The following is a 25,275-nucleotide window of genomic DNA, read 5'->3' on the forward strand; positions in this document are numbered from 1 at the left end:
TTACTTCACAGGTTGTTTTCATCATGATGTAACTTTCACATCTTTCATCAGTAGAGGGGACTGTCACTTTTTGCCTCGGACAATCCAGGTTACTTTCATTGTCTCAGATTAATAATTAATAGCATCCTTTGCCACTATCAATAGTTTGGACAAAAATTATACAGTCACTCCGTTTTTTGGCTAAGGGAATTTAGTCAGTTTTTTAAGAAAGATTCCTCATTTTTCCCCCCGAACTAATATTAATTTTTTTTATTTTTGAAAGTAATTCATACATAGAAGTAGAAATTTAAGCAATACAAAAAGGTGAAAAGAAGAAAGCAAAAATTACTTAAGATAATTTCTGAAAAGATTTCTAAAAATAATTATAAAGGTTTTTGAATATAGCTACCATCTTACAAATGGTTGCATAGCAATAGGTTTTATTTTTTAAAAAATAAGACTCCTAGACCTGGAAGGAAATTCCACAGTTTTTTTTTGGACCCAGAACCACTTTTCCAAGTGACATCTTGTGCAGTAGATTAATCTATAAAATAAGTAACCATGGATTTGCTTTGGTGGAATTGGAGCTGGGGTCCTGCAGCCCATTCCAGCCTCATCTTTTCTTCCTGCAAGGGATCCCTGTGTTTGCAGAAAATCCTTTTGGCTCCTCAGAGCACAGTTTGAAGACTAGTTTCCTAAGAGATAATATGTGAAAGTATATTTGTATCATAAAGCTCTCTTAAAATGTCAGGTTTTACGGTTAAGACTGATGTACTTGGGTGGAAGGAGATTCAAGCATTGTCTGAATTCACTTAGTTGGTGGCAGAACCTAAGCTGGAAACAGCTGGAAACCAGGGTCCATGTGCTCTGCTGTGCTGTGCACCCACATGCTTCCTTCCAATGGCCTTTCTTTATCTATATTAATATCTAAAGGGCTGGTTTATCACTTAGTGCACTTTTTTATTTTCAGCTTCCAGTTATGCATTATTGTATTTTCATGTGATTTTTGACATATTTTACTTTTTACAATGTACTATTGAGCATTTTAAACTTTCCTAATGTAAGATTATTTTTGTTTGGTTTAGTGAATTACAATAAAATGGGAAGATGTTATTAGGCAGTAGATTTCTTAATAAAGAGCATAACTCTCCATTTTTATGTTTTAGCTAATAGCACACATATGAAAACCTAAAATTAAGTATATTTTATATTTCTGTTTAATTGTATGTAACATGCATGAAAAATGATTTAGGTGCTAGCGTATGGAGCTACACATAGAAATAATAAAATAGCTTTACATTTTATGCTACATTAAGCTCATGAATTGCTTTCATATAGATTATATATCATTAATGCATAATACTCTGTAGCAAGCTCATGAATTGCTTTCATATATATTATATCATTAATGCATAATGCATATATGCATATTCATATGCATATTTATGTACATACATATGATTTACGTATCTATACAGACTCTCATTTCTGGGTTGTATTATACCCAGAAATATTAAGTGGCTTACCTGAAATCATAGAGTTGATAAATGTGAGAAGCAGTAGTTTAGTTCGTTTTTCCTGACTTTCAGCCTAGTCAGAGCTGTTATGTAAGACCTTGCAGGTTGTGCAGATTTTGCACTGTGTCTCATTCACAAAGATGATTGCGTGAATGTTGTACCTAAGAACTAGGCAATGCACCGTCGCCTCAGCTGCGCATATTCCTTCCAATACCCCTTCCAATGTTGCTTTCCTCCCTTTGTCTTGTGGGGGAAACAGACATGTGCATAACCAAGTGTAGTCGACAAGATAAGTGCTACTTATGGCAGAATCTCAATGCTGTGCTGTGGAGTCCGGAGGAGGAGCCGATTAGTTTCCATAGGGGATTACAGAAATCAGCATAATGAAAGAGTTGATCATTCCTTGGGGGAGTTTATTATTTATATTAATTTCTAGGAATTATAAAAGCTGAGTTGTCTATTAAGAAATTAATTCAGTAATTGAATTGTCCCTAGGTTTAGGGCTTCTAGCTCAGAAAAGAGCCAGAAGGGAGCTCCATTCCTCAGCCTACCTGGTTTTCTGACCATCTGGTTTTCATGTCTTAAAATGCTGCTGTCACAGCTTGGGTTAATGATATCCTATGTGTGTAGACAGACAATGAGATTGGAATCTTGTTTAGGTTTTATAAATTGCATAAGATGCTGTCATGCTGACTACGATTCCCCAATTTCAGAGTAAAGTGATTGTCTGTTCTCAAAGAACAGTATATGTCCTTAGCGCAAGTCCTTGCTAGAGACTTAATTTTTTTTTTTAAAAAATCAGTAACTGGATTGACAGAAGTGACATTTTTAGAAGATCACTCATCTAAATCAATATTTCACAATGTGAATTTGGCTAATGATAATCCTGAGAGATTTTTTTTGGCTTAGAAATGGCTACTCTAGAAATATATAAATAAGGATCCCATAAGGAATACTGTAAGCCAGCCTATAAGGTGAACATCACTTCACAGTCTATGTGTTTTTTTTTTTTAAACTGTATGTAAATGAACTAAGACCCTGAGGGTTCAGAACAAAGACAGTGAGAAGGACTGTCTGGAAGTGAGACTGGAGGAGTAAGTAGTGGGTACCATAGAGTTCCCTGTAAGTCACTGATGAGGAACCCCCTGGAGTCCTGAGGAGGATTGCATTGCCCTTTAGAAAGCTCGTTCTGGCTGTAGAGTGGAGAACAAGATGCAAGAGACATGGCTGCACTCAGAGAGACCTGAGAGGAGACAGTCGCAGTCATTTCTCAGGAGGGAGGTGGGGCTGGACCAAGATGGTAAAATGAGAAAGGAAACAGAACAAGGATGCATTCAACCTTGGTTAGGAAGTGGAACTGCCAGAACTTGTGATTGGTTGAGTAGAGGTTTATGTTAGTCTGTTCTTGCACTACTATAAAGAATGACCTGAGACTGGGTAATTTATAAAGAAAAGAGGTTTAATTGTCTCACGATTCCACAGACTATACAGGAAACGTGGCTGGGGAGGCCTCAGGAAACTTTCAGTTATGTTGGAAGGGGAAGTAGACACTTCTCACGTGGCCGGAGCAGGAGTGAGAGAGCAAAGGTGGAGGTGCTACACACCTTTAAGCAACCAGATCTCATGAGAACTTACTCATGAGACAGCACTGGGGGGATAGTGCTAAACCATTAGAAACCACCTCCATGATCCAGTCACCTCCCACCAGGCCTCACCTCCAACATTGGGGATGACAATTCCACATGAGATTTGGGTAGGGACACAGAGCCAAACCATATCAAGGTTGTTGGAAGAGAGGCATAGGAGACAGTGAGAAAAGTCAAAGATGACTCCAGGTTTCTTGTATTTATTTATGTAAAAAATATTTAACAACAAACACATAGTACCAGACACCGAGGATGAAATAATGAGTAAAGTAAGGAAGACAAGGTGCCTTCCCTCCTTACCTTCTAGTGGAGGAGACAGGCAATAATCTAATAAGCGAACATATCTACTTGGTTTTATTAACTGGACCGCAGTTCATAACCGCAAAACAGTGGATGAGGTGGGAACACCAATCAAAGAGATTGGGAGGAATGTGGGTGGCAGAATACTACACAGATGATCCATGATTCTTTAGACGGATTTCTTTGGGGGAGACAAAAAAATTCTAGGTAAAATTACAAATCATGCAATATAGCCATTGTGTATGAGTCATAAGGAAGTTTCCAGGATTGACTGCAGTCAGGGAAGGCAATTTAAGGGGTCATGACATTAATCCCTGTGAGAAAGAAAGACATAATGACATGGGGGCCTACTGTTGTTTAGGTAGGAAGAGATACTTTAGAAAGGGTGTTGAAATTATAATAGAAAAACTCAGTGTTGTTAGATGTGGAAATGTTTGGATGGGGCAATAGGTAGTTGGTGCCACTTTCTGAGTTGAACACCCCAAAGGGGTGCAGACTTTGTGCTGAGTAAGGAAGTGGAGTTTATGTTTGAATATGCTTATTTTTGTGATGTTATGGAACCTCCAGCTTGGACAGATCAGATGTCCAAGCATACAGTTTTTTCGAACAGCCCCAAATGGATAGCTATCCAAAGGATTAGAGCATGCAATACAGGAGGAACATGCCTAATCTGAAAATCTGAAATTCAAGTTGCTCCAAAATCCAAAACTTTTTGAGCATTGGCAAGCTCAAAAAATTTCTCACCTCACCTCAAGTGACAGGTTGTAGTCAAAACTCAGGTGCACAACACACAGTTTATTCAGCGTCCCCAAGGGAAGAAAGACCCTCCCAGCACCCTCCAGCTTTCATATCTTTTCAGCACACTACCAGATTCCCCCATGCAAGCATGTCCAACATATATTGTTCAATGTATACGAATGTTGTTTCATGCACAAAATTGTATAAATATGAAATATTTAATTTTAAATATTTTAAAATAAAATGTAAGTAAACATATAAATACACATTTTAATAAATAAATACATACATACATAGCATATAAAACTACTTCCTGGCTATATATATAAAGTGTATATAGGAAACACAAATGGCTTTTATGTTTAGATTTGGGTTCCATCCGCAAGATATCTCATTATGTATATGCAAATATTCCCAAATCTGAAAACATTCAATATACAAAACACTTCTGGTTCCAAGCATTTCAGAGAAGGCATAACCAACCTGCGTTGTGTTTCAGGCCTTCAGGAGGTCTTACCAAACTTCAACACTCAGGTAACTATTGAATCTGCAACAATTCTAAAAATGGAAAGAAATCTCAACTTCTAGGTTCTCAGGTTGCTTAATTTTTCTCCCTATTTTGTTGTGCTTTTGTCAATTTAACTCTTTTATGACATGTATAGCTTAGTGGTGATAGGGATGATTTCCTATCATTTCAAAAAAATTAGGGTTACAGTGGAGGGGAAGAAAATATAGGTGTGTGGCTATTACTCTGTATTACTCTGACTATCCCACCTAGTACATTTAGCTCTTGATAAAGCTTCCCAATACATAAAATCTTCATGTGCCAAAAAGTGTTCTCATTAATAGACATGGGAATGTCTGGAAGTCCTAGTTGGCCATAAGGAGGTGCATTTAAATTCATTGAAAAGAAGAGCAAATTTAGCAAATGCAAACAATTTTGCATTTATGTGGGGGGGTATGAAATTCTTTTTGCTATTGTACAATGTCATGGGAGATTTGTTTTGTAATTGAATGAGTTGTAATATATTTATATCTCATTCTATTTAAAAATAGTGAAAAATTTTCACATTGCTTGCTATTCATTAAAATGATGAGGCCAGGCACAGTGGCTCATGCCGGTAATCCCAGCACACCAGGAGGCTGAGGCAGGTGGATCACCTGAGGTCAGGAGTTTGAGACTAGCTTGGCCAACATGGTGAAATCCCATCTCTACTAAAAATACAAAAATTAGCTGGGTGTGGTGGTGTGCACCTGTAATCCCAACTACTGGGAGGCTGAGGCAGGAGAATCGCTTGAACCCGGGAGGCAGAGGCTGCAGTTAGCCAACATTGCACTCCAGCCTGGGTAACAGAGCAAGACACTGTCTCAAATAAATAAATAAATAAATAAAATAAATAAAATCATGATGAAAATGTACACTGTGCGATTACTGTGAAGATTCTCAAGGACAGTTGTATAGAGTTTTGCTTTTTTTGTCTTATATTTTGTCTCATTTTGTGGTTATATCTTGTTCATAAAATTCACTTTTAACTGGTTTGTTCTTTGTCATGAAATAAAACATCTTTTGGATAAGAGAAGGAGAATTTATTTTATCTTAACATACCTCCACTTTCTTCTGTATTTATACAACATCTTTAACATGATTTAAAATCATGCATTAGTAGATTCCTACAGTTATAGAAATGAAATGAGCTTTTGAGTTTTGAAGCTTCTGGAGTTTGAGAACTTCAAAGCCCTTTCTGTTTGCTTTGCAGTGCTAGACTCTGGTTACTCATGCATACATTTTGAAAGACAATTGATTCCCAAGCCACATTGCACTACCATGGACATGAGAACACCAGTCAAGAGCCTGGAGTCCTCTCCTCAGATCCTCTTCCTACCCCTTCCAGTGTCCCTTCTTTCAGTTATTTATTTATTTATTTTATTATACTTTAAGTTTTTCTAGGATACATGTGCACAACGTGCAGGTTTGATACATAGGTATACATGTGCTATGTTGGTTTGCTGCACCCATCAACTCATCATTTACATTAGGTATTTCTCCTAATGCTATCCCTCCCCCAGCCCCCGACCCCCAGACAGGCCCCAGTGTGTGATGTTCCTCGCCCTGTGTGCAAGTGATCTCATTGTTCAATTCCCACCTATGAGTGAGAACATGCAGTGTTTGGTTTTCTGTCCTTGTGATAGTTTGCTGAGAATGGTGGTTTCCAGCTTCATCCATGTCCCTGCAAAGAACATTAACTCATCCTTTTTTATGGCTGCGTAGTATTCCATGGTGTATATGTGCCACATTTTCTTAATCCAGTCTATCATTGATGGACATTTGGGTTGGTTCCAAGTCTTTGCTATTGTGAATAGTGCTGCAGTAAACATACGTGTGCATGTGTCTTTATAGTAGCATGATTTATAATCCTTTTGGTATATGCCCAGTAATGGGATTGCTGGGTCAAATGGTAATTCTAGTTCTAGGTCCTTGAGGAATCACCACACTGTCTTCCACAATGGTTGAACTAATTTACACTCCCACCAACAATGTAAAAACGTTCCTATTTCTCCACATCCTTTCCAGCATCTGTTGTTTCCTGACTTTTTAATGATGGCCATTCTGATTGGCATGAGATGGTATCTCATTGTGGTTTTGATTTGCATTTCTCTGATGACCAGTGATGATGAGCATTTTTTCATGTATCTGTTGGCTGCATAGATGTCTTCTTTTGAGAAGTGTCTATCCATATCCTTTGCCCACTATTGATGCGGTTGTTCGTTTTTTTTTTTCTTGTAAATTTGTTTGAGTTCTCTGTAGATTCTGGATATTAGCCCTTTTTCAGATGGGTAGATTGCAAAAATTTTCTCCCATTCTGTAGGTTGCCTGTTCACTCTGATGGTAGTTTCTTTTGCTGTGCAGAAGCTTGTTAGTTTAATTAGATCCCATTTGTCTATTTTGGCTTTTGTTGCCATTGCTTTTAGTGTTTTAGTCATGAAGTCCTTGCCCATGCCTGTATCCTGAATGGTATTGCCTAAGTTTTCCTCTAGGGTTTTTATAGTTTCGGGTCTAACATTTAAGTCTTTAATCCATCTTGAATTAATTTTTGTATAAGGTGTAAGGAAGGGATCCAGTTTCAGCTTTCTATGTGTGGCTAGCCAGTTTTCCCAGCACCATTTATTAAATAGGGAATCCTTTCCTCATTTCTTGTTTTTGTCAGGTTTGTCAAAGATCAGATGGTTGTAGATGTGTGGTGTTATTTCTGAGGCCTCTGTTCTGTTCCATTGGTCTATCTCTCTGTTTTGGTACCAGTACCATGCTGTTTTGGTTACTGTAGCCTTGTAGTATAGTTTGAAGTCAGGTAGTGTGATGCCTCCAGCTTTGTTCTTTTGGCTTAGGATTTTCTTGGCAATGTGGGCCCTTTTTTGGTTCCATATGAAATTTAAAGTAGTTTTTTCCAATTCTGTGAAGAAAGTCATTGGTAGCTTGATGGGGATGGCATTGAATCTATAAATTACTTTGGGCAGTATGGCCATTTTCATGCTATTGATTCCTTCTATCCATGAGCATGGAATATTCTTCCATTTTTTTGTGTCCTCTTTTATTTCGTGGCGCAGTGGTTTGTAGTTCTCCCTGAAGAGGTCCATCACATCCCTTGTAAGTTGGATTCCTAGGTATTTTATTCTCTTTGTAGCCATTGTGAATGGGAGTTCACTCATGATTTGGCTCTCTGTTTGTCTGTTAATGGTGTATAGGAATGCTTGTGATTTTTGCACATTGCTTTTGTATCCTGAGACTTTGCTGAAGTTGCTTATCAGCTTAAGGAGATTTTGGGCTGAGATAATGGTGTTTTCTAAATATACAACCATGTCATCAGCAAACAGGAACAATTTGACTTCCTCATTTCCTAATCGAATACCCTTTATTTCTTTCTCTTTCCTGATTGCCCTGGCCAGAACTTCCAACACTATGTTGAATAGGAGTGGTGAGAGAGGGCATCCCTGTCTTGTGCCAGTTTTCAAAGGGAATGCTTCCAGTTTTTGCCCATTCAGTATGATATTGGCTGTGGGTTTGTCATACGTAGCTCTTATTATTTTGAGATACGTCCCATCAATACCTAATTTATTGAGAGTTTTTAGCATGAAGGGCTGTTGAATTTTGTCCAAGGCCTTTTCTGCATCTATTGAGATAATCGTGGTTTTTGTTGTTGGTTCTGTTTATATGCTGGATTACATTTATTGATTGCATATGTTGAACCAGCCTTGCATCCCAGGGATGAAGCCAACTTGATCATGGTGGACAAGTTTTTTGATGTGCTGCTGGATTCAGTTTGCCAGTATTTTATTGAGGATTTTCGCATCAATGTTCATCAGGGATATTGGTCTAAAACTCTCTTTTTTTGTTGTGTCTCTGCCAGGCTTTGGTATCAGGATGACGCTGGCCTCATAAAATGACTTAGGGAGGATTCCCTCTTTTTCTATTGATTGGAATAGTTTCAGAAAGAATGGTAACAGCTCCTCTTCATACCTCTGGTAGAATTTGGCTGTGAATCCGTCTGGTCCTGGACTTTTTTTGGTTGGTAGGCTATTAATTATTGCCTCAATTGCAGAGCCTGTTATTGGTCTATTCAGAGATTCAGCTTCTTCCTGGTTTAGTCTTGGGAGGGTGTATGTGTCCAGGAATTTATCCATTTCTTCTAGATTTTCTAGTTTATTTGTGTAGAGGTGTTTATAGTATTCTCTGATGGTAGTTTTTATTTCTGTGGGATCGGTGGTGATATCCCCTTTATCATTTTTTATTGCATCTATTTGATTTTTCTCTCTTTTCTTCTTTATTAATCTTGCTAGCCATCTATCAATTTTGTTGATCTTTTCAAAAAACCAGCTCCTAGATTCATTGATTTCTGAAGGGTTTTTTGTGTCTCTGTCTCTTTCAGTTCTGCTCTGATCTTAGTTATTTCTTGCCTTCTGCTAGCTTTTGAATTTGTTTGCTCTTGCTTCTCTAGTTCTTTTAGTTATGATGTTAGGGTGTCAATTTTGGATCTTTCCTGCTTTCTCTTGTGGGCATTTAGTGCTATAAATTTCCCTCTACACACTGCTTTAAATGTGTCCCAGTTCTTTCAGTTTTAATATCTTTTTGTGTACTGCAATGAAGGTTTATTTATTTATTTATTTATTTTGAGACGGAGTCTCACTCTGTCGCCCAGGCTGGAGTGCAGTGGCGTTATCTTGGCTCACTGCAAGCTCTGCCTCCCGGGTTCACACCATTGTCCTGCCTCAGCCTCCTGAGTAGCTGGGAGTACAGGCATCTGCCATCACGCCCGGCTAATTTTTTTTGTATTTTTAGTAGAGACAGGGTTTCACCCTGTTAGCCAGGATGGTCTCGATCTCCTGACCTCGTGATCTGCCCACCTCTGCCTCCCAAAGTGCTGGGATTACAGGCATCAGCCACCGTGCCCGGCCTCAAGGAAGGTTTTTTACAGAGTGCAGCGTGGTCTTCTCTTGCACTGCCTAAGTTCAGAATGTAAAAATGAGAGAGAAGACATAAGTGGGCTTTGTTCACTCTGTGTCAGGGAATGAGAATTGAATCCATGTAACTGCATCTGCCCAAAAGAGTGGGTATGAGCTGTGCCAGGTGACAGCAGCCAGTTTCAGCCTTCAGACCATGATGGGCTGTGCAGCTCGGAATGTAGACCTCAGAAGCTTCTCACACAGTAGCCTCGTTTAACTTTGTTGCTGGTTATAGGGAAACTATTAGCAAGACTTTGAATAATGGGGAACATAGTGTCACCAACAGAAGAAGACAAAAGTAAATTTTTAGAAATGGACAGACGAGTCTCATCCCATTCAAATTCACATTGGTTAGAATTTCATTTCCTTCTAAATTAAACTGGATTTTCAAATTTTGTGAATGTTATACAAGATAATTTAGGTACTTTAGAATTTGTTAGAATTAAGGGGGAAATTTGGCTTTTTAGAAATAATTCATATCAGTTCAAAGGTTACCAGTTTTTGTTGTTTTTTAAAATAATTGACCATGTTTTAGGGGATATTTTCACAGATGTTTCCGTTGATTTTTTTTTTCACAGAGGACGATAGAGAGCTATGTGGATAAACGAATGGGTACAACGTATGGCCCTCCTGCGGGAAAGAAGATGACTGTTTTTATTGATGATGTGAATATGCCAATAATCAATGAGTGGGGAGATCAGGTATCATCATTCTATTGTGCATTTTATTTCTTTAATTTGGTATTGATTTATTCTTAGAAGAGTTTTTAAAATTTTTTTTTAAGTTTTTACTTTTTCAAGATATAATTTCTGAATTCCAGTAAAGTTCTTTCTTTGGAAACACTCAAGGAGTTAGGCTCCGGGGATGGAAAGGAATGATGCTTTAATTCTGAAAGTTGTCTTTCGTAGGTTACGAATGAGATAGTGCGACAGCTGATGGAACAAAATGGATTCTATAATCTAGAGAAGCCTGGGGAGTTCACCAGCATCGTGGACATCCAGTTTTTGGCAGCCATGATCCATCCTGGTGGTGGACGCAATGACATACCCCAAAGACTCAAGAGGCAGTTCTCTATATTTAATTGCACGTTGCCCTCTGAAGCTTCTGTGGACAAGATCTTTGGTAAAGATCAAGAGGATGTGGGGTGGGAGGGTGAAGAAGAACACCTGCTTGGGTTCCTTTCTGAAAATCTTCACCCAAGACCCACACAGAAAGAGCACTGGGTGGCTCCTTGGTCTACAGCCTCCATCACTCTCAAGCAGTGTATTTCATTTCCTATAGGGATTGATTCTAGGTGTTTCCTGATTTGGATGACTTGGTAGAGCTTTTCCATTTATGGTTTTCTTTAACTGTTTCTAACTTCTTAAGCAAGGAGGTTTAACATTAAATGAACATGGAAATGAAATTGTTTCCCCATACATGAGATTGTTTCCTCATGGGCACATAGTTTTGAGGTCTGGATTGCTATGTTCCATGTCAAAAGTTTATGTAGCTTATACTTTAACCAACCCATAGAATGATTTTGGCCAAAGAAATAATGGCACCCAGAGCGCAGATTAGACACGGTCTGAAATTCAGAGTAATTTACTGGATTCTAATAAGTTATTGATTAAATATGTAGTATTTCATAGATAATTTAGCTGAACAATCACTAGCCAAATAAGTAAGCACATATGCCTACCCGAGTAATGATTATGCACTTGTGACTTATTTGTGCAGAAAAGAGTGTAAAGGTTTGAACACATTTATGTTAAGTATTTAGTTTACAATTTCTGAAGCTGCTATTGAGAAAAAGCTCATCAGGATTACCCTAATTAATTTCTGGCAAACGAAAATGTCATCTGGGTGCCCCAGGCTAGTGAAGTATGGCAGTAATCTCTCTTCAGTCACAGCAGTGAGCAAGGTCTGGAAACCAACTGACACTGGAATTATCTAAGCTTGGGAAAAGAAACATGGACCAGAAAAAATGACTGTTATCATTTTTAATTATTCCTTATTGCCTGGAAAATTTTACATAAAAAGTAAATGAAAGTATTTTATAATGCGTGGAAAGGCAATGACAGAAACTAGAAACCTTAGAGGACTTATAAAAACTTTTTTCTTATCTTATTATAAGGTAACTTCATGCATTTATCATTGTTACCCATTTAATAATATTGAAGTGGTGCAACCAGAGTCTTCGGCAGTATTTCTTAATCAGTTTTTCAGTGTTTTGAACTTATTTTCTTAAACTTGTATCTATTTTTTGTTACACTGTATTTGAAAAAGCAAGAGAACATTAACATACTTTTCTTTTATATGTGATTATCTGTTAAAATGTATAATGACATTTTTGCAAACCCTATGCTATAATGCTTTTCATTTTCATTTAATTTCTTTGAATGGCTAATCAAAATGCTGTAATTTCCCCCTTTTCAGGTGTGATTGGGGTAGGCCACTACTGTACTCAGAGGGGTTTCTCAGAAGAAGTGAGAGATTCTGTGACAAAATTGGTGCCTCTGACACGCCGACTATGGCAGATGACCAAGATTAAAATGCTTCCTACCCCTGCGAAATTCCATTATGTGTTTAACCTACGAGATCTTTCTCGGGTCTGGCAGGGAATGCTGAACACTACTTCAGAGGTCATCAAGGAACCAAATGTAAGTGACACTGGAGAAAGAAAAATAAATAACAATGCTATTAATGATATATTCTAAATATTGTTATTGATTTATTTTTTACTTTAACTGTGAACATATTTTGGAATGTTTCAGCATGGGTATTCTTTACTGCTTTTAAACTAACATAATGAAATAAGTAAATTATGTCAGAAAATGTCAGTCAATGATAAATTCCGATTAAATTAGGTTTGTGTTTTAAGAACATCATATACACAATTATTTTTTAATGAAAAGAATAAAAGAAACAATTGATTTATTTTCCCAGTTCTAGTATGAGAAGAAGATATGTTTCTTATACTAAATAATGGAAACAATCGCTATGGATTTTACTATATAATAGTCTTCATATTTTAAGCTTGACACTTTAACTTAAAAAGTAATTATCTTTATAATAAATATTCAAAATTAAAAAACCCATTTTGTTGATAATCATCTATGATTTTTCTTTTCCATGTAACTGGATGCACTAAAAGAATTACGTACATTGGTAAAGTTGAGGAGAGGCAGCAGCTTACAAAGTTCATTTAATAGAAAAATGATCATTTGTACACACACTTGAATATGACATTTCCCAGTGTTATAAGAATTTCCCTCAAACTAAGAATGCTATGTGAAAATCCAGTATGCTTTTGTTCCAAAGCGTAGCCTATGTGCCCAGGCTAAGACAGGGTTGGCCTCTGTTTAAGCCTTTCTAGAGCTAAAGAAGTAATTAAGCAAATGGGTTTTAGGGGACTTCTCCATATAAACACACAGAGACAGTTAAATTATCAACAAAACTGTTCATTAAGCACAAGTGTTGATTACTAAAAAAACTCACCTCTGTCCAGATGCTTGCAATATAGGTAACCAAACTTGCTGATTCTTTTTTTTTAAAAAAAAATATTTGTTGATTTATTTTTAACTTTTATTTTAGGCTTGGGGGTACACGTGAAGGTTTGTTCCGTAGGTAAACATGTGTCATGGGGGCTTATTGTACAGATTATTTCATCACCCAGGTATTAATCCCAGTACCCAATAGTTATCTTTTCTGCTCCTCTCCCTCCTCTCACCTTCCACCCTCAGGTAGACCCCAGTGTCTGCCATTTCTGTCTTTGTGTTCATGAGTTCTCATCATTTAGCTCCCACTTATAAGTGAGAACATGTGGTGTATTAGTCCGTTTTCATACTGGTATAAAAACTGCTGGAGACTGGGTAATTTATTAAGAAAAGAGGTTTTATTGACTCACAGTTCAGCATGTCTGGGGAGGCCTCTAGAAACTTAACAATCATGGTGGAAAACGAAGAGGAAGCAAGGCACCTTCTTCACAAGATGGCAAGATGGAGAAGTGTGGAGCAAAAGGGGAAGAGCCTCTTATAAAACCGTAAGATCTTGTGAGAACTCACTCACTATCAGGAGAACACCATGGGGGAAACAGCCCCTACGATTCAATTACCTCTTTGTGGTCTCTCCCTTGACATGTGGGGATTATGGGGATTACAATTCCAGATGAGATTTGGGTGAGGACATATCATGCAGTATTTGGTTTTCTATTCCTGCATTAGTTTGCTAAGGATAATGGCCTCCAGCTCCATCCACGTTCCCATGAAAGACATGATCTCATTCTTTTTTATGGCTGCATAGTATTATTCCATGGTGTATAGGTCACACATTTTCTTTATCCAGTCTGCCATTGATGAGCATTTAGGTTGATTCTATGTCTTTGCTATTGTGAATAGTGCTGCAATGAACATTCACGTGCATGTGCATAGTAGAATGATTTATATTCCTCTGGGTATATATACCCTGTAATGGGATTTCTGGGTCAAATGGTAGTTCTGCTTTTAGCTCTTTGAGGAATCACCATAGTGCATTCCACAATGCTTGAACTAATTTACACTCCCACCAATAGCATATATGTGTTCTCTTTTCTCTGCAACCTTGCCAGCATCTGTTATTTTTGACTTTTTAATAATAGCCTTTCTGACTGATGTGATATTGTATCTCATTGCAGTTTTGATTTGCATTTCTCTAATAATGAGTGATGTTGAGCTTCTTTTCATATGTTTCTTGGCCACATGTATGTCTTCTTTTGAGAAGTGTCTGTTAATGATATTTTGGGGAAAACTCACTTTCCTTCCTGCAGAGAAGTGAGAGTCAGTTTAGCAGTGTGAATATTTTAACTTGATTTTTTTCCCTCAAAGTTATTTACAAGTTAATGGAATTGTTGAAGTCAGTTTTCAAAGATTACTATTGAAATAGCCATTTTTGATGCTTATTTTAAATCAGCACAAACAATTCCAGCAATTGATGTTATCATAAACTTTTGTCTTAACTGAATCATTGAATATACTTCATTGAACTCCTTTTATATTCAGGCAGGCAACCAGATAGCATTCTATCATTAGTAATGCAATGGCTTAAAAATCTGTAACCTGAAAAATGTTATGAAGCTAAGAAATTTCCACCAGTCTTTCATATCAAATAATGAGCTTACACATACATTTGTTATTCTTGCTTACATACATTTGTTATTCTTGCTATATAAACAGGAGTATTGAGCAATTGATTTCCTCAACTTTCAGTTAACCTTGGACCTTGGATTATCTGGATTAGGTGCCTGCTTCTTTGTTCAGATAATCCAGTTTTTGCCACAAATTTTATTCACTTTGTGTTAAGTGAATACACCTTTGTAATTTTTCAGTTGTATACATGAGAGTTGTTCATATTCTATATCTTATGTTGTACTCTGGCCACATGAATGTAGATGTCTTATTAAAAAGACTAATTTATTACAAACTGAAGACTTTTACATAGAATATTAGTTTGTTGGTTGGTCAGAGCAATTTTCAATATTATTGTTGGAGGATTTTTTCTTCTTACTTCAGAGACTGCAAATAAATAGACTACTTTCTATTTAATATACTTGAATGAGGCCAATTTGAAGTGAAGTTGAGCATATTTGAACCCTAACTTTTTAAAATGTTGAATCTTAAATCAGGAAGGATAATACTCTACAGTACTGTCAACCTGAATTCCCAATTACGGCATAACAGGAATTACTAACACATTTTAATTATACTTTCAACAGGATCTGTTAAAGCTGTGGAAGCATGAGTGTAAACGTGTTATAGCTGACCGTTTCACAGTGTCCAGTGATGTGACCTGGTTTGATAAGGCTTTAGTAAGTTTGGTAGAGGAGGAGTTTGGTGAAGAGAAAAAACTCTTGGTGGATTGTGGAATTGACACATATTTTGTGGATTTCTTGAGAGATGCACCTGAAGCTGCAGGTAAACTATTGAAGTGGAATTTGGAATTCCCCAAAAGGTGTTCCCTAAAGGGAAATCTGAAGACAGAAGATTCAGTTTATGGATGTTGAGTTTCTTTCTAGTAAACTTTATTGATACAAGCCTGAGACACAGTAGATGCTCAATAAAACTAGGATGAGTGAATTAATGCATTATCATGGAGTTTAAAGATGAACTAGTTTATGCATATCACGCTTGGATATTAAAGTAGAGTTGGGGGGCAGGATTCGGTAGGAGAGAGTGCACAGGACTTGCAGTCTGGCAGACAGAGGTGAGTTTGAGGAAGGAATCCACCACACATTAGTTAGCTGGGCATCTCGGCACTCTCTTGAACCTCAATCATAAAAATGAAAGTATTACTGTGTGCATCACATGCACCGTGGGGAGTCCATGAAATGTTATCTGTAGAATGGCTTGGGCAGTCTATGGCCTGTAGTCACTGCTAAATGAAAGGCAGCAAATATAATGATACTTATTATTGTTCAGGTTATCCTGAATGTTGAAAATAAAAAGGAAAACTTCCAATTGTATGAGAGGGTCATTAAATGTAATTGGAATGAGATGGCTGATGTGGGGCAAGCTTTTGTGATTATGGTTCCAGGGGAAATTGAGATATATGACTTTTCTTGTGAAAAGAGGCAGTGCTCCACTTTTTTTCCCCTCAGAAGTAACTAGGCTTAGTTAAAAATATTTTTTTAATTTTATTTTATTTTATTTATTTATTTATTTATTTATGTTTATTACACTTTAAGTTTTAGGGTACATGTGCACATTGTGCAGGTTAGCTACATATGTATACATGTGCCATGCTGGTGCGCTGCACCCACTAACTCGTCATCTAGCATTAGGTATATTTAACCTCTTCTGATACTGAGGATGGATTTTAAGTTAATTTGCAGATTTTTAAAAGCATGTTTAAAAACATGCTATGTATATCTTGAAAATGATTGGAAATGACTAGGCAGTGCTTCTCTAGATTTGATAACCGTAAATGTGAACTATCAAAAGTTTCTGAGTGACAACTGCAAAATAATGTTTATTTCTGGAGATGCAATTGGAATGATCCTTCTACAGAAAGAAGCTGACACATTTTATTTTAATCAGGTCAAACACATACAAAAATCCTGTAAGAGTAAGGGCATCTTACAAGGTAATTAAAATGCATGTAATTTATTCCCTGTAATTCAGAAGGATAAATAATCAGATTATGATTTTCAAGGACTAAAGCACAGCTGCTGCATTTTGGGGGCCGGGGGAGGGTCTAGAGACAAATGCATAACCTTTTGTGTCATTGAAACACTATTTCTCAAAGCTTGATTTGGGCATTTATGAGAATTGTGACTACTGGAATTTGATTAGTGAGAGCTTTGCAGATAGGTCAATCTTAATGATTGTGTTAAACCAATCTCATTTGTTATAAAAAGATTAACATACTATTATGTTAGGACACAGTCAATTGAAAATAATTATGTACTATAAGGTTAGAAAGACCCACTCATTCTTCTCGTACCCAGTGAAATTCTAAGTCGTTATTGGTATATTCAACTAATGTGTCCCTTTTTTCCCTGTTACTAATGTTAATTGATTGTGAATTTATAGGTGCCCAATTTAGCTTTTTCTTGGGCATTATCCTTTTTTTTTTTTTTTGAAACAGAGTCTCGCTCTGTTTCCCAGGCTGGATGCAGGCTTGGCTTATGGCAACCTCAGCCTCCTGGCGATTCTCCTGCCTCAGCCTCCGGAGTAGCTGGGACTACAGGCACACACCACCAGGCCTAGCTAATTTCTGTAATTTTAGTAGAGATGGGGTTTCACCATGTTGGTCAGGCTGGTCTTGAACTCCTGACCTCAAGTGATCTGCCCACCTTGGCCTCTGCTTTGTAGTTAACACTGGAAAAGTGTTAAGCTGGTATATTATATGTTTCTAATTTTTTAAAAAAGTATATTGATTTTAATACATCTTGCCCTAGTGAAATAATCGAATATGCTTATTCATTTTGGAAATTATTTTTCTATTTCTTTCAACCCTCCACCCCATATTCTAATTCACTTCTATTTTTACCACTGACCTGAGATTCATGAATTATAAAAATTTCCTGAGTAAATGCAATAACCTTTTTCTTTTTATTCTTATCAAACAGTTTTGTAATTCTTGACCTCCCTTGCTGATTCTGACATTCAGCACTTGACCATTAAGCTAATATATCTGGGAGGACCTTTGAAATGCCAACAATCAGTTGTGGGTTCAAATTCAGTTCAATGACGATAACATTATTTGAAATTGACTCTTGCTGGATAGGAAACAACAAAGACTGCATATGATCACAAAAATCCTAACGCTTCTATTGTTGTCTTCCGTTTTTGCAAAATACACACTATGGCATTTAGCTTAAAATGAATGTTATTCAGTGTTAGGTTGTAGAGCTTTGAGTGTATTAATTTAGATTGAAGTAAAATGCAGGTATTTGAAGAAACTTAACTGATTCTTATTTCTCACCAAAGGTGAAACATCTGAAGAGGCTGATGCTGAAACACCTAAAATTTATGAGCCAATTGAATCTTTTAGTCACCTAAAAGAGCGTCTGAATATGTTCCTGCAGCTCTATAATGAGAGCATCCGCGGCGCCGGCATGGACATGGTGTTCTTTGCAGATGCCATGGTTCACTTAGTCAAGGTACAGTAGCCACTCTGAGTAGTGCCTTGTGGAGGTGACAGACATTTGGCTTCACACCATGGTCCTCTCCCTCTTTTATTTTCATTTCCTAGGAGAATCTTCAGTTTAAAATTAGACTCCATGCTATATTCCAATTTAATTTCTAAGCTGAATGCAACATGTCGCACCTTATAGACTTGAAATAAGAGCCTGTGTACTTTAAATGTGTGATGTGATAATTTTATTCAGTGTTTCTATATGGCTTCCAGCTCAGTGCTTTCACCACGGAGGATGAATATGGTTGACATCTGAGTTCAGAGCACAGGCAAAGTCTACATCTTTTTGTATCATGCAAAGAATATCCTATAAAAAATAGTACATAAGCCTTGAGGACATTATGTTATGTGGAGTAAGCCAGACTCAGAAGGGTAAATACTGTATAATTCTACTCATATAAATCCCCAGTGTAGCCAAAATCAGAGACAAAAAGTAGGATGGAGAATTCCAGGGTTGGGTGGAGAGACGATTGGGGAGTTAGTGTTAAATGGGTACAGAGTTTCAGTTTTGCAAGATGAAAAGCATTGTGGAGATCAGTGGTGCTGATAGTTGCACAACAATGTAAATGTACTTAATGATATTGAACAATATACTTAATGGTTACAGTGGTAAATTTTAGATTATGTGTATTTTACCACAATTAGAAACAATAATTTAAAAATAGTGTATAAACAGTTGACTTTGAGATGAAAATTCTGTTAGAATGAAATCCACCAGGAAAGTATAATTTCTATTCTAGTTTGTCATATGAGAAGGGATTCCCAACCCCAGGGCCGCAGACCAGTACGTGTCTGTGGCCTGTTAGGAACAGGGCTGCACAGCAGGAGGTGAGCAGCAGGTGAACAAGCAAAGCCAAGTTCTGCCTCCAGTGGCATTAGATTTTCATAGGAGCACGAACCCTGTTGTGAATGCTCATGTGAAGGATCTAGTTGCACGCTCCTTATGAGAATAGAATGCCTGATGATCTGTCACTGTCTCCCATGACCCTCAGATGGGACCATCTAGTTGTAGGAAAACAAGCTCAGGGCACCCACTGATTCTACATTATGGCGAGCTATATAATTATTTCATAGTATATTACAGTGTAATAATAATAGAAATCAAGTACACAATAAATGTAATGCGCTTGAATCATTCCAAAACCATCACTCAGCCCCGTCCCATCCATGGAAAAATTGTCTTCCACAATACTGGTCCTTGGTGCCAAAAAGGTTAGGGACTGCTGATATGAGTCATTACCGTATCCATTTTTAGAACAGTTGATCCTCAAAGGTTGGAAGTAGAATATATTATTTTGTTTGAAAACTTATGTGACTTAATTTATCTACAGTGCAAGAAAATGCCATTTAAAAATCCATTGTTGATATTCTCACTTTGTTGATATCAACTACTTTTCCGGACTACATCCTTTTAGTTAGAAAGAAAATGATTCAACATTGTCTTCCATGATTTAGGTTCCACCATGAGGAACCACTGCACAATTACAAATTGTCACCTCTAAAAATTACTGAATCTACAAACGGAGGGGGTTTTAGAGGTTATCTAGTCAACCATTCCTCTGAAAATAGGGATTACCTGCTCCTTTTCCCTGCAAGAAAGAAAAGCATTTCTGCAAGGCAGGAGTAAGTCAGAGAGAGGGAAGAAGACAGAGAGGCTGCTCAGGAGTTGGGTCTCCCCAGCACGAGGGCACTTGGCTTGGCAACTCTGTGGATTCTCAGAATCTGAGACATCTGTACCGAATTATGAGCTCAAATATTCTTCCAAAGCCAACTATAAATAACATTTTGAAATTCGCTCTTAATTTATAGTTGATTAAGAGTTGTTTCAGGAAGAATAAACATTCTGTCATTTTTAATAATTAAAAGGAAGAAAAAGGAAAGGAAAATATATTTTCCAAATGAGTATTACCAAAGGCAATTTCATGACAAATAGCCTGCCTGCTGGAGACAGAATCTGATTGACCTGGGATTTCATAGCTCAAGTTGAAGATGCAGTTATTTATGTTAAGTGTCGTGCTTGAGCAAGTTCACTAGAACTGCCGTTTTCTCCATGATTCGCAGCCCAGATGATGAGTGAGGAGGCTTTCTTGAAACACTTTGGGTGTGATGTTGGAGGTGTGAATGCCTCGGTGCTGGGGCCTTGCTGGTGTTTTCTCTCACTCTCTGCCTCTTGTCTGTCTGCTGTGGAATTGGCTGAAGAATCCGTGACTAGAGTTTTTGAGCTAAAATGTTGCATTCCTCTCCACTTCCCGGCTGGCCCTGTCTTCTCTCATTTTCTGTGCACAGCGCATCCACGCTCTGTGTCATGCTGCTGTGAGCCTTGAAATACGTGGCCTAGTTACAAGGCACGATAGAAGCCAAGAGTAAGAATTGCAGACAAAAACTGCAGCAAAACAGGATATGATATGAGACCAAGCCTATTTCTTAGTTCCTTTCTTGGTTAGAAACTCAATTTTCTTTCAGTACAGTGTATCTGTGTGATACCTCTTTTGTCTCTTTGGTGAAAGTTCAAACCATGGTGTATATGGTTTTGCATGATCTAGTTCCTGCTTACCAGCCAGCCTCCCGAGTCATGCTCTGCCTGGTGTGTGATCCAGAACAACGGGCTGCTTATGGGTAAACAAATCATGATCCTGGAGCGCCTCCCCCATGTGTATTCCCCACCCATATACTACCTTGTGGAAAGTTTATCTGTGTGTTTGTCTCCCTATCAGAAGACTAGGCTCTAGGAGGGTGGGTTCGCGTCTTAGTGACCTCAGTCTTGACAGGATGGACCACTGCTGAGAACCACACAGAGAATCTGGATACATTGTCTGGAATTTAATCAAGTCACCCAAATTAGCCCTAAACAATCCTTTGCTGCCTTATATCCTGATATTTCCATACCTCATACTGAAGTTCTCACCCCAGGGGGCACTTCAGGCCTTTTGCTAATTCTGAGATACTGTGTGTCTCACTCCTTCTTAAAAGGTAGCTCAGCTCATGCCTGGCACACCACCTTCTTTGTGTGATGTACTTCTAGTCATCCAAGTCAAAGTCCAGCACTGCACCTAAGACATACCTCACCCAGGCGGGGATGTTTCCCCGGCATTCTTTTCTCTGATTCCCATCACTCCTGTCTCTGTGCCAGTGCTCACCATGGCTCATGACCCCAGCCTCTGTCCCCTGTTCCAGCATGAGCTCCTGAGGGGCAGGGTGGACATTATTCATTTTTGAGTACTTGCTGATGAAATTAAAAACGCATATCTCCACCTCACAATCTGTATATAACAGGACAAAATAGCCCTATTTGAGGGTCTCACTGGATTTAACTAGATTATGAGGTTTTGAGTCTGCTTTGCAAGCCTTCTCTGTTCATGTATCTGTTCCTTTGTCAGATATGTTTTGAGGGTTTACCATGTGTTTTAATGGAAGACCTTGGCCCAGTTCCAAGTAAAGGTTTTGGGATGAAGATTCCTTAATACCTAATTAACAACATCTTGATATATCCACCCACATCAAAGGAAATGATGATGGTTGAAAAGTGGCAACCAAGGAAAGACACAGAATGTTCTAGTGTGGCTCCAGTAGCTCCTTACCCACCGTCTGTGCCTCTTGAAGCTGTGTCAGGGGAAGATCTGAAGAGGCATGTGTGACCACCTCCACCCACAATGACTTTGGCGAGAACCACATAGAGGGGACAAGCAGGAGGCTGGAAAAACAGGGCATATGCACCTACCAGTCCTGCAGGTTCTCAGGTCCACATAGAGATGGAAAATATGTTCTCCTTTTCCCAAGGTTCACACTAAACTGGGGAAAGTAATTCAAAACCAGGCATATTTTCAACAGGAATAGAACGCACTGCAGCTAGTGAGGGAATTCTGAGAAAGGATGTTTAACAAAACCTTGGCAGAATGCAGAGCCCCAGTGACTACAGGAAGCTTCCCTGGCTGTGGAGAAGTGACCCCTTCCAGTCCCTGCCCAGCCTCTATCATTCTTCTAAGAAAGATGGACATTGCAGTGATACCCCTAGGCTCAAAATGCAGTTAGGAGGGAAAGAGAAACAGTTCTCGCATAAGGTATGAAGAACATCAAGGGGAATTCTATTCCCATCTCTCCTAGGTAGGTTTGGAAGACTGATGGTGTAACTAGTCCATTCAACACCAATAAAGCCAAATAAACATGGACTTCTGCCACAAGGGGGCTGTGGAATAGTCTTGGGCTATTGAACAGCGTGAAGTGGCCCCCCTGACCCATCTATAATCACTTATTGGTAGATACCTTAGGTATCACTGTCTTTGCCAAGTAATAGGAGGGTGTTTATGCTCATTTTCTTTCTTTTTAAAATTCCAACATCTATACCACATGTATTAGTTCTTTTCATGCTGCTGATAAAGACATACCCAAGACTGGGAAGAAAAAGGTTTAATTGGACTTATAGTTCCACGTGGCTGGAGAGGCCTCAGAATCATGGTGGGAGGCGAAAGGCACTTCTTACATGGCAGCGGCAAGACAAAAAATGAGGAAGATGCAAAAGCGAAAACCCCTGATAAAACAATCAGATCTCACGAGACTTAGTCACTACCACAGGAACACTGTCGGGGAAGCCGCCCCCTTGATTCAATTATCTCCCACCAGGTCCCCAGCACAACATGTGGGAATTGTGGGAGTACAATTCAAGATCAGATTTGAGTTGAGACACAGCCAAACCATATCACCTCATTTTGGGGGTTTTTCTTCCCTTCAATTTAAATTTGAACACTTTTCAAATGTGGAGGATATTCTCATCAACCACGATGCCCTGTATGCCAAGGGTAGACATTGTTCTGACATTTCTGTTCTCCTTCCTATCATACACTATTAGGTCAGACCAACTAACAGGAATCCTCAAAGTCCCCTTTAGATAGATATCTCCTTTAAAAGCCAGAGCAAGCACAGTCTGGGCTGTGTGTTGACTTTTCTGCCCTGGTGTCCTCCTCCTTCCTAAAGGCACACCCCACGGTTCCCACCCCGTCTGATGCAGCCCAACACTGTTCTATTTCAGAAATGCCCTCATTCCTGCAACCAGTGTATCTCCAGTCTGATCTTGAGACACCTATATCTTCCAAAATAATAATTAGGCCTTATTCATATATTGAATAAATAGGAAAAATAGAACATTTACATGTTGAAAGATACATACTTTTTCTGTTCCGTATTACAGATCTCTCGTGTCATTCGTACTCCTCGGGGAAATGCCCTCCTGGTCGGGGTGGGCGGATCAGGAAAGCAGAGCCTGACGAGGTTGGCTTCATTCATTGCTGGCTACGTTTCCTTCCAGATCACTCTGACGAGGTGACAAGCATTTACTTTAACAAACCTAACATGGATTTTGATAAAAGGTGCTCAGAGGCCACCTGAAGTTCAAATGCGTTTCTCTTACATATAAAGAGTCACGGTCATTTTCCTTCTTGAATGTTGACTTATCATCTTCCCCTGTCAACCTTTGTCATAGATCATAAACATTTCACAGTCATAATTTGCTTTTGAAATATTTCAAACTCTCACTTAGTAGCCACCTCCCTACTTTTATGTTATATATGATAGTGTATTACATGCACTTCTTTTGGTGAATTTCAGAAGACAATTGTCCCTATTGAGTGTTAATTCAGATTTCAAGAATGTTAATACAATGGAAAAATAGATGAAGATTTTATATTGGTTTACTCATTCCAACATTTCAAAATAGTTATTGAACACTACCTATGTGTCAAGCTGTGGCTAGGTGAGCAAGGTGAATCTAGCCATATCATCAGGGATTTTGTAGCAACTCAAAGGGACAGACAACTAAGCAACCCAACTCACCCAATAAGGTGTGATTCATAGGCACCATCTATGATAAGGAAATACATGCAGACCAAATCCTATTGAAGCTTGAGGGAGGAGCTCCTAACCTAGTCTAGGGGATGATTAGAAAAGACTTCCTGGAGAAGGTGATTAAACTGAAACCTCAATATGAGGAAGACTGAGAGCAGAAGAGCAGTTAAGTGTGTTCAAGGCAGAAGAATCAGCACAGGTGAAGTCAGTCCTGGAAGAAGTTAAATACTGCAGAGTGTACAGTGTAGGGTGACAAGTGGGAATGGAAGAGAAATGGAGGCCTTTAAAGTGATGATAAAAAGTCAGACTTCATCCCAGAGCAATAGGAAACCATTGATGAGTTGCCCCCAGGGAGGACATGTCAGGTACATTTTATGTACAGAAAATAGAAGGAACTAAAATGGAATAGTTATAAGGCTGTCTCAGGGGTCTGGGCAAGCCATGATGCTGTCATGAATGGCAGCAGTGAGAATGGAGAATAGAGAGTGGAAATGGAAAAGATCATCAAGAAGTTGGAGCTTCAGGGCTTGGTGCATCCTGGTTTCTGGCTTGGGAAACTATCTAGATGGTGCTGCTTCTTATCAAGACAAGGAACCCCAGAGGAGTTGACCACAGATGTGGGTGTAGTGCAGGGAGAAAACATAATTAGCACATGAAAAGTGAACATGAAGAGATAAGCAGAGGTGATTCGGAGAGGTGAAACAGAATTTCAGGATTAACCAAGATAAGGTTAGAACCAGGAGGCCAGTTTGGGAAGTTAGGCTGGGCTGAAAATCATTTGACGTTAATTTCTAGATGTAGGAGCAAGAAGTCAGGCACTGATAAGCGGAACATGCTGCTGACCTGTCTCATTGAGGGAGGCCCATAGATACCTGCTAGGATGAAGGCTGAAAGTTACTAAGCATTGGGTTTGGAGATTCAAATATTTAAGCTGTTGTTACACTTTGTGTTTTGTCTGACCTATAGGGTTCTTCTTGGAGAATAAATCCAAAGATTACTGTTTTATTCAAGTACTGGGACAGAGAGAAATAATTCTAGTTACCTTGCATATGATTCTTCTAGTTTTTGGTTAGAAATCAAGCTACATAAAAGGCAACCTGCACAGGAAA

The 25,275-nt window shown here is 38.5% G+C and overlaps 1 protein-coding gene across 1 annotated transcript in view; it reads left to right on the top strand.

The window, feature by feature from the left end:
• The window catches only part of DNAH5 (dynein axonemal heavy chain 5), a 321,482-nt gene that overhangs the window by 207,155 nt on the left and 89,052 nt on the right, over window positions 1–25,275 (top strand). The window contains exons 48-53 of the mRNA XM_055366994.2: window positions 10,255–10,377; window positions 10,585–10,798; window positions 12,095–12,318; window positions 15,408–15,606; window positions 18,124–18,296; window positions 23,514–23,644. Coding sequence (XP_055222969.2) covers window positions 10,255–10,377; window positions 10,585–10,798; window positions 12,095–12,318; window positions 15,408–15,606; window positions 18,124–18,296; window positions 23,514–23,644 — 1,064 coding nt within the window. The remainder of the gene's footprint in view (window positions 1–10,254; window positions 10,378–10,584; window positions 10,799–12,094; window positions 12,319–15,407; window positions 15,607–18,123; window positions 18,297–23,513; window positions 23,645–25,275) is intronic.

Source organism: Gorilla gorilla, chromosome 19 (genome assembly GCF_029281585.2).
Source record: "Gorilla gorilla gorilla isolate KB3781 chromosome 19, NHGRI_mGorGor1-v2.1_pri, whole genome shotgun sequence".
NCBI classification, from domain to species: Eukaryota; Metazoa; Chordata; class Mammalia; order Primates; family Hominidae; genus Gorilla; species Gorilla gorilla.